Below are 10456 nucleotides of genomic sequence, written 5' to 3'. Positions count from 1 at the left end.
TATATTTCGTTACCATCCACCACTACCATTGCAGTTTTGATTATGTTCGTTGCGGCAATGTTTTGGTTGTACAGAAAAATACTTAATTGGTAGATCAGAGAGTAGATCATTATTCCGTAAAAGGAACTTTGATTCAAAGAGTCATTCTCGAAAAGTATGGTCTAATAAGTATTCTTGCTACCGTTAATAAAACGGTAAACCGGCTCTACCTACCTTCCTCTAAATTCTCAGACGTGTTGTGATCGTCAGCAATTTTCCGGCAATTGTAATTGTCCGGCAGAGGGCGTTGTCCGCCACGCGCGCGGCACGTGCGGCGCGATATAAACTAATTACGAGGGTAGTCGCCACACTCGTTTGGCGGGTGCTTCGGTAGTTAGCGGCAAAATTAAGTTGTGAACGGTTTATTATCTCTGTCAGAACTAAGGTTAATACTTTTGATTTGATTTGGTCTGTGGCCACACCGGTGAAATTATCTTTCCAATTTGATTTGGCTATTAAAATCAGCGACAAATAGAAATTATGAAAGTTATTGATCCTCTTCTATTACCTACTATAAACAATATTATCACAGTATTTTGTTATTAACGCTTCCAAACTTGTATGTCCTAAAATGCATTCAACTCTACATTTGTGATGTAAATGAAGCACAAATGATATTTATGATTTAGTTCCCTAAATCATAATCTGAACGTAAAGTTATTCTGATGTAGGATATTTGCTCTGATTTATTCGGCATTTGGTCGAATGAACCCTTAACCCTTAGATAGATTATGATCATCGTTTACCAAGCAAACAGCCCCGCGACAACTTATTAACACGGTGTAAACAGTGCAGCGTCAGGGGAAGGGAGCGCCGCAGGGCGCGCCTACCTCGCTGTTTGTCCCTCAATCACTCGGGGATCTGCGATTTAGATACATTATATTACAATAAATAATATGGTGTGTGTAAAAATAGGCCCTAGCCCTTTCTTTCGAAGTTTATTTTTTTGCTATTTTTTTATGCATAACAAGGCAGGTATTCAAGACTTCAATCGCACCTGGTGTTAATTGAGATGCAGTCTTTGCTTGAAGGATGCTTTTGCTTTCTTCTTCTTCCTCGGTCCTTCACTGATGAGGATCGCGACCACAGATAGTTAATTATTTATTTATAAATTCCTACTTACAAAGTTGAGCACCATCCTGCTGGTAGTAGAGCATTTGATGTAAGCTAGGGTCGTCACACAGACGTAACTCCACAGACTGCGGTCATAAGCTGTGTGGAGCGCACGATGCAAACTCCCGCCCACCGTCTTCCTCACCGAGCGTGCTTCTGGCATAAGCCTCCGTCAGCTGTCTCCACTGAGCTCTATCTTCCGCTTCTCTGGTCAAGTAGACGGTCCCAAGGTTAGGCGGATATTGTCTTCTCCATTTTGATTTCAGACGCCCCATTCTTTTACAGTCCCCTCTTTTTACCCGACTGTGCTAGAAGGAGGGTTATTACTCAATCATTACAAGCTGTTAAAAAAGAAACTGTCAATGATGAATGTGTTTCTTGCGTTAATTTTTTCAGCACTAATAATATCCTGGAAGTAGTGGCATAGGTTAGATGTAGGTTTTGACGTGCTAAAGCTTTTGAAAAATAAAAACAACGACTTTTACCCTACTATAGCTAGTGTCAGTTTATACATTGACCGAATTAGTTATTTAAATAAATCCTATCCCTAAGGAGCTTGCAATTATAAGGGAGATAAAACGCTGAAGGATAAATGTAGAGCCATATGCTTGTGTTTGCGATCGTGATTTTTGCAAATATTTGCTTGCATACAATATTGAAGTGATTTCTTTGTTCAACGGAACGTATAAAGTAGATAGTGTTCTTCATTGGAAACGATTTCACAGAAGATTAAATACATCTATTCTACATACATAGTAGTTCAAAAATCATACAGAAAGGTTTTCTTTCTTTATTTTTCTAGACATAATTTCGTTTTAATTAATACAAAGTAATATTATTTTACCGGTGTTATATTGAATGACGATATACGCTGTTCAAATCCTCATTAACAATAGAATAAACTTGCAGTAAGATAAACTTAGATCCAATAACTCATCAGGCTGTCCCGTTCCGGTTATAAGTATTTTGAACAAAACAAAACATTTCCGTATAAATAAAGCTTTTGGGCTTGATTGCATGATCAAATGTCAGAATTTTCCATTCAAGCTATCTTTTACAAACCGTTCTAATAACTCCCGAGGGCCGTCCGTCCACCAACGCGTAAACAAACGTCGAACCAAACAACGTGGAAATCGTTAATAGGCTTAAGGCAACCTCTCCCGGTGCCCGGATTAGCCTTTGTGCTACATTTTGGGCCAAAACCCGGGTTTTGTACAATTTCTGGGTTGCGAGGGCGTATTCTGTATAGAGGCCTTTTAATCCAATAACATTGTTTTTTCTTGATTTATGAACTGGCGTACAAAATTTCAGTAAAATTGTTGACTACCTACATCATATTTTTTAATAGAATATTATAGATTTTTTTTATTAGATTTTTTTTTATCCACGACGACGAAGCTCTTGGCCTGTATCTCACCTGATGGTAAGTAATTACGTTATAAATTCAAATGTAACCTGTCATTGGAGTACGAACTTTTATTTAATTAAGTAACTTTTTTTGTTCATAGTACATTCTTCAACTTTATTTATCTAGAAAGTAAAAGAAAGATGTATGTAGATTTCACTAATAGACAATATCCCTACTGACTCTTATAATTGTAGCTTGAGTTTTTTGAACGTTTTCATCCAAATCCATATAGATTTGAATTAGATTTCATTGGCTTGTAATTGCGAAAGTTACTGTTTCTACGTATAAAATGCTAAATCACTTTTTATGAAAATATGTAGAAGGTAGTCTTGGACAGTCAGCCAAAGCCAAATAATCTGCAAAAAGAAACTTACCATTCATATTCACATACAGGGTGGAATTTTGTAATGCCACATGGAGGGAAAGTACTTACTCTTAGCTTACTCTTTTCTTTTCTTTTAAAAATTTTCTACCTACAGTTTCCCTCCAGGTGGCATTACAAAATTCTAAACTGTATAATATTATTGCCTTTATCCTTCGCTATAAATATCATCAGAATATTCCCTCAAACTCACAGGGGTGCAGCCTCCCACGATACTCATTGATGGGAAATGCACGAGTCTTCTCGAGCGTACTATGTACTCGTAGTATGTACCTAGTCTATGTATTTATATGGTATATTATGTACCTTACACACGGCTCTAACTCTGAAACTTCTCGGCAAAGTTCGACGGCATGGAGGAAGTTGTTTGCGTTCGCAAGATAGACTGGGGAATATGTAGAGACGTAGAGTGATCGATATTACGGTGCTATAGTCTTAGGGTTGATAGAGTGAATGAGGTTTTATCACAGAATAATAATAAGTACTACGTACAGAAGTTTTACTTCGCGAAAATATTTAAAAAAAAAATGCTCAATGTCATGAACAATATGGTGTAATTTAGCTTGTCTCAAGAGTTAAGCACCATTTTGTTGACAAACGTCAGTGATCGGTACTGCGCCGAAGCTATAGGGCTGACTTCGGTAAAATGATGTGACGTGAGATGCCAAACTGCAGAAAATGGCGGAGGAAATACATGATTTAGCATGAGTTATCATGAATAATATTAACTACTTATTTACCTCTCAGTGTCTTCAGGCAACTTAAAAAAGTACATTCTGTGTTTTTTATTATTATTTAGGCAGTTAAATACTGCACAGTATTTAGTACACCATTTTCTTTATTTTTTCCATCATACACAAGAATACGCGTGCGTGAGTCAATGTTCGCTCGTGTGTGAGGCCTTGTCGAATAGTAATCCTGTAGGGGGCCATCGTGCGTGTTTTGTTTTCGATGTAAACTCGCGGAGATGAACAGGCATGGTTTTATCAAATGGCGTAGAGCGATAGTAGTTCCAGGTATGTTTTCTACTACACATTTCATTTCCTTTCCAAACCTGTCATCATGTCTTCATCATCATCATCTCAGCCATAGGACGTCCACTGCTGAACATAGGCCTCCCCCTTCATGTGACCTACTTTATTACCTACTTGTGATGTGATTCAATTCTCTTGGATTTTCAACAATGTCAAATAGCCCAAAATTGGGCAATAATTCTGTAAACAGTTCAAGAATAAATTCTTATAGATCAGCTGATACGCTCATTCTTATTATGCAAAGATCACTTGAATTTTATTTTTATAACTGTGAACTAAGTATGTAAGTACGTATTGTAATTAATTTCGATAAGGATGAATACTTTTATTGTACTGCTTAGTTGCTTGCCTAACAAAATATGTAGACACAATTAACATTGCTTTAATATTGCTTTCAATATTATTACACAAAACAAATTATTGAAATAATAAAATAAACCTTTTGTGTGTACTCAGAACTCTGAATGTAACCATAAAAACAAATTGTAAATAATTGTACCAAAACAATAAATTAATAATGATACTTGTTTCAACAACCTCGTCCCCCAAATGAAGTGTAGGTACGCTCTATGATTATTAAAAGCTCACGTCAAAAACAATCACCCTCGGCCGGTTAAGTAATAAACAGCAACGGTTAACTGTAGCGGGCAATAAACATTATGTTAACTGCACTCCAATGAGCAAATCGTATAAAACGCGACCCAAGGAAATGTTCATAATCATACACATAGACTAACAGTGGATATGAGGGCAGAGTTTCTACCTACGATGTAGAGTATTAGAGAGACATGTCAGTATTTTTAATGATTTATAGAGGTATGTCTAAAAGGTCTTTAGTTAATAAACGTTTGCACATCGGACACACGCACATAGCAAATTCAAAACGAACTAGAATTCTATTTTTAGTAATGATTGGATTACACCCGTTTTCACCATCAATCCCTAATTTTTAAGTGACCCCTATGAAAACAAAATTTCTGTTATGTGTTACCATAGGGGTCACTTAAAAATTAGGTATTGATGGTGAAAACGGGCATTAGAGTCTAAAATATGAAGATTTGGTTAATAACTAAGAAACTAACATGGCAATTTTATCTGGAACCCTATTCATCTTGCCTATCTATAATAATTTGTGGAGCACTCGCGTTTCCAACTTTAGAAACTTCAGGGTTACGCAAAGTTGGTAGTAGTTTCTTGAGTAACTGTAGTGTTTTATTAATAAACTACAACTCTTCGAAGTTTCGTGGGCGCAAGCAGCACCTCAATAAGTTACGGTCTATAGATAGCTGCTTTTCTTTTTCTTCTTCGTCGATACACTCTTGTCGTCAACCAACTGCTTTACCTCGATGATTCCCACTTTTTAGGCATTATTCTGTACACTTACTCTTTGCCGGCCCGGGGCCGCGTCAAGCGTTCGCAGAATTATTTTATTGTGTCCTCCCCTCGCCCGGCGGAGTGAAAAAACTCGCGCAATATGCTCCGAGTGGCCCTCAGCTCTCGCTCACGGGCTGATTGATATTTTATTGTTTAGGGATGTTATGATTGAGTGGTGAGCGAGTTTAGGTTTCAAAGGATTGGCGCGTCTGTTTAGATGCTTTATCGTTTTGATTTTGACAAGGTTGTCGACATTTCTTTTTGTTGTGAAACTCTATCTGTAAAAAACTCGAAATACTGGGTATCTAGGACTCGAACCCAATCACCATAGATGATCAGCCAATTGAGTGGTGGTTACTTAATTGGATTGAGTTTAACGTCATCAATAAGAAGGGATTTTCTTTATTATTACATTTTAATATGTTCATTGCGTAATAGTACTGTACACAATCTTCCTTATTAATAAAAAGTTACACCCGGGATGAACACTGGAATAAAATGACATTTCTATACTAAATGACAATTTAAAACAAAGTTCAACTAGAATGTAACTTTTAAGGAGAAATATGTACATATATCAGTTTATATAACGTCTCTTGACTCCCAATCTGCATACATACCTAATTGTCGTCTTGTCACCCGTCGCGAGGGTGGCTGCCATAAGCGTTCTGTCACGCACAGCCTCCTGTCGAGCCTGATGCCTGATGTCTGACGTGTAGTGCACCAATTTGAGGATATGTAGTTCAACAGTTGACGATGAAAAATATTCTATGACGTGATTTCTTACTGCAAACTTAAAAAATATAATCCTATCAAATTTTCTACTTGTCACAAACAATCTTCGTAAAAACCATTGGTAATGGAAGTGTAGAGTCTTTTGTTTCAAAGATTTAATACCAGTTTTTAGATTGAGGGTAGCGGAAAACAAAGCTAGAGACATCAGAAATAGGCATTTTCTTCATTAATACAAAAAAGAAAAGTTTATTTTGTAGTATTAAAATTTGATTAGGTTTGTATAAATGCTTTGCTCATAATAAAGTGTACTGGTGTGCAATTCACATTATCAATTTAATAACTACTTAGCTGGAGTCGATATGTAAATTAACCAAAAAAGTCTCACACCCACACCACAACAGGCAGGTCTAACGGTCGCCATTTGAACCGTTTAATTAAGCCATTCGAATCTCGGCCGCCATTGTCGTCGGAAACAATATGGCCGACTTCCGGCCGTGAATGCGCGTGCGGCTCAAAAGCGCAGCGCGATATTTTCGCTATTATTTAGTATAAATAGCGGCCGATAATTATCGGGGCTCGGGTTACTGGCGTTTTGGCAGTTGCTGCTGTTGCCAAGTGGTTCTCAACATGTACACATAAGAATATAATCACAAACACAAAAGAGTTGAATATAATCAGATGCTCTTATCGGTGGTCTCTTAAAATTGCATAACCTCTTCAAATACGTATCTCTTTTTTAGCTTTTTTTTTTCATTCAAATAAATATAATTATTTCAATATTCTTTATAGGTAATCGTCTGAAACTCTACATAAGTGTGCATTTAGGCCCAGAACAGACAGTGAAACGCAACTGCAACGAAACTGCAACTGCTAGTTATTTTTGAGTTGCATCTAAGTTTATGCCATAGCGTCCGTTGAGAGACCACACATGATGCGACCAGTTTGAAACTTTCAGTTTCAGTTTCATTCATAAGAATAATCAGAAAGTTGCAGTTTCGTTGCAGTTGCGTTTCACCGTCTGTTCTGCGCCTTACTCGTAATTTAACTAACCCATTGAAGGTTTTTCATCATTTTTTTACAAAAAGTGTTTGTTTATCATCCGGGAATCGAACCCGGCAGATAAAAATTGATAATGAGACAAAAAATAACAATTATGTAACTAATTACAACTAGTGCATAATTTCTCTACCATCTGTTTAAAGCGAACACTTCTGTCTGTACCTGTATTTGTAACTTGTATTGAGAAGTTTTTATATCTATTAATATCTGAAATCTATCGTAAACTTTGAGAACCATCGTGTCAAAGTGCAGGGCGGGTCAAGGTTATAATTTGACGTCACAAAACGCGCGCACAATGGCACTCCTGCGCAGCGCCGCGGAGTCAACGGAACAAAGCTGCGACTCCGATTGTAATTAGAGGTTCAAAATACTCCGCTTTTGAGAAGCGATGCATTTTTTTGCGAAAAAAAATATTTTTAGTTTTATTAAGTAAGTGCCACTTTTCATTCGTGGTCGAGTGTAATCCACACCATAAAATAATGTGAAATGATGAACCGCATTTTCACTAATTCTAGAGTTATAAAGTGGATGCTAATGTAGTTTAGATGTGATCTGGAATAGTTGTAGTTAGGGTGGATGCGACCAAACAAGAGTAAATATTAATCTCAGAATAAATCGACAGTTTTGACATATTTCCCATACTGAAACTGTCAATGTGCCAGTTATACCAGAAGTTATTTTTGGATAAAAGTTTTCTCGAATCGGGCCTTCCTTAGTTTGTTAAGAATCGCTTCTACAGCTCTACATAATGCGGAACGCGGAATATTTTGTTGCTAATTGACGGTTACCTAACCTAGTCATTTGTGTACTTAACTTCAGGGATAGCCTAATGCTTAAATCCCTCTAGGAAGTTACCATGTTTTCCTACGTTTGGAAATTAGTTTCCAAATAATTAAATCTACTGTTGAGGATCTTTTCCAGAGATCATACAGGAACTCTACCATATTCAAGTACAAATTGTACCTACTTTTTCAAAATATACTTACTCAATCGAATAGACCTAAAATCAGGTAAATGAAAGTCAACAAATAGGATAGTAAGTATATTCAATTACACTCAATATTGCGTTTGAAATAATAACATCTTATTTACATCTAAAATATCACAAATCCACGAAACATTACCGACTCTATCGATATTATTTGTGTGTTAAATTTATATTATACACTATATCCATGGAACACTTAACATTGTATTGTTTATCGTGTACATTAAATTACTGAAACTGATCATTACAATATTTATTTGAGGAATGAGAACATTATTGGATCAAAATACCTAGTTACATATTAGGTAAGTTGCCAAAACTATATTTTCACGAAAATAGCAATTAGACTAAAGAATTTTCTATTACCTTGTTTACTAGATAATATTTCCGTTTGAATGAAGTCATGCATAGAGCACAAATACACTATGTAAACAGTCTGATTATTATTTACATTATTTACATTGTTAAATATTCTTAAATCTACAGTATTCGAATGACTACTTATTTTGTATCCTAATCTTAAAATATACAATCTATTGACATGATTTAAACCCTTACACCCCAGTCAATCTATCGGCAAATCACTATATTCAATTACATCATAAACATTTACTTATTTGGAGATCATTTTAACATACCAATAGCACAATAATACAGGCAAGATAAGTACAAGTAAAATGACATCCATATAACACAATTATTATTATATCCCATAGCTGTTCAAGCTTCAATTCTGTTCATTAGGTAAACTTCGCAATAACAATTGGGTATATTGTTGTTTATATTCTAAAATTGGTATAATGACAAAAATCTATCTCAATCGTATACGTAATCGCATCAAAATGCGGACGGCTCATATCAACATCCAACGGCAAATTCACTACTTAACATGACGTATTTACAAAGTCATTAGCTATAAGTTACCACGAGTATCTTTCAACTGTCAAATCCTTCAGCAATTCACTCATTTGAGTCTCCAAAGTTGTTGAAGTATCCGTTGGGTCACAACAGTTTGGAGAAGAAGGTGTTGGGAGCGGTCATCCTCGCGGGGTCGAGGATCCTGGGGTACGCAGCCCCAAGGAACGGCCTGAAAGCGGCTCTGCTGGCCTCCTCCGAGGGACTGGTGGTCGCCTCTTGAGTAGACTCGTCTTGCGTGTCCAAAGAGGAATCATTGTTAGATCCTCCTGCTCCTAAGTGGAGTTTTCTTGTATGCTTTTTCAAATCAAAGTTCCTACAAAAGCCTTTAGCACAGATGCTGCATGTAAACGGCTTCCTTTCATTATGGGTGTGCATGTGGAAAGTCAGGTTGTAAATCTGGTGGAAAGCTTTGTTGCAAATGTTGCACTTGTAAGCTTTCTCCCCGCTGTGGGTGAGCCGGTGGTTTTTGTAATTGCCCTTCTGGTGGAAACCTTTCCCGCAGAACTCGCAGACAAAGGGCTTGTAACCTGCGTGGATCCTCGCGTGGGTGTTCAAAGTGGAAGACCGATTGAAGGCTTTACCGCAAGTCAGACATTTGTGTGGTTTCTCAGATGTATGTATAATTTTGTGCCGGCACAAAGTCGAGGCTTGTCTGAAGCCCTTCCCGCAGATCTTGCACACGAAGGGTCTGGCTCCCGTGTGGACCGGCATGTGCCTCGTCAAGTTGTAATGCGCGTTGAAGACTTTCCCACAATCTCCGCAAGCGAAGCTCTTGTTCTTAGCTGGTGATGTGGTTGGACCGGTCGTTGACGAGACAGCATGATCAGCGGCCGGCGCTCTTGGGCTCGGTGGCCGCTGTACTGGCGATGTCGGTGGCGGTGGCCGAGGTAAGTGGAGCTGGTGGGCATAAGTCAACGATACCAGATCTGGTCCGTAGTATAGTAAGGGATAGTGAGAGACGAGCTGTCTTCTCGCAGCTGGGATGTACTGTTTGAATGCAGAATCTAGGAGATGAGCTCCGTAAGACAAGAATCCTGGAGGTGGGGGAGGTTCTGGAGAGACTGACTTCTTCCTGTCGGGTTCCATGAGACGGGCGATGGAGAAGTTGAGGACCGGGGCGGTGGGGGTGTCGGGGGACTTGGCCCTCTCGGGGGAGGACTCGCGGGGGCCATCGGGCCGCGTGGCTGACTGGAACGGCTGCATGAGGACGGCTCTCTTTTCACATCTGAAATGAAGAGAAGGTAGTTAGGAATATGGTCTATGTTCTTCTGATTAATTTCGTTGCGGGTTCAATGACAGTTGACTTTCCCCTGGGACAAACTTGAATTCACTGGTTAAGGTTTTTATTGGCGGTCAAGCTGAAGTAGCTGGCTACACAAGAATTGCAGTGGTGGGAACGAGAGGTG

The 10456-nt window shown here is 38.2% G+C and overlaps 1 protein-coding gene across 1 annotated transcript; it reads right to left on the bottom strand.

Moving 5' to 3' along the window:
- Nucleotides 1-8689: 8689 nt before the first annotated feature.
- On the bottom strand, nt 8690-10136 carry LOC135084123 (fez family zinc finger protein erm-like). The gene has a single exon (XM_063978868.1). The coding sequence runs from the start codon at nt 10134-10136 to the stop codon at nt 9135-9137; it is 1002 nt and encodes a 333-aa protein (XP_063834938.1). The 3' UTR covers nt 8690-9134.
- Nucleotides 10137-10456: the final 320 nt, after the last annotated feature.

Source organism: Ostrinia nubilalis, chromosome 25 (genome assembly GCF_963855985.1).
Source record: "Ostrinia nubilalis chromosome 25, ilOstNubi1.1, whole genome shotgun sequence".
Taxonomy (NCBI): Eukaryota; Metazoa; Arthropoda; class Insecta; order Lepidoptera; family Crambidae; genus Ostrinia; species Ostrinia nubilalis.
The sequence above is the reverse complement of the archived record's forward strand: the minus strand, read 5'-3'. Positions and strand labels throughout refer to the sequence as shown.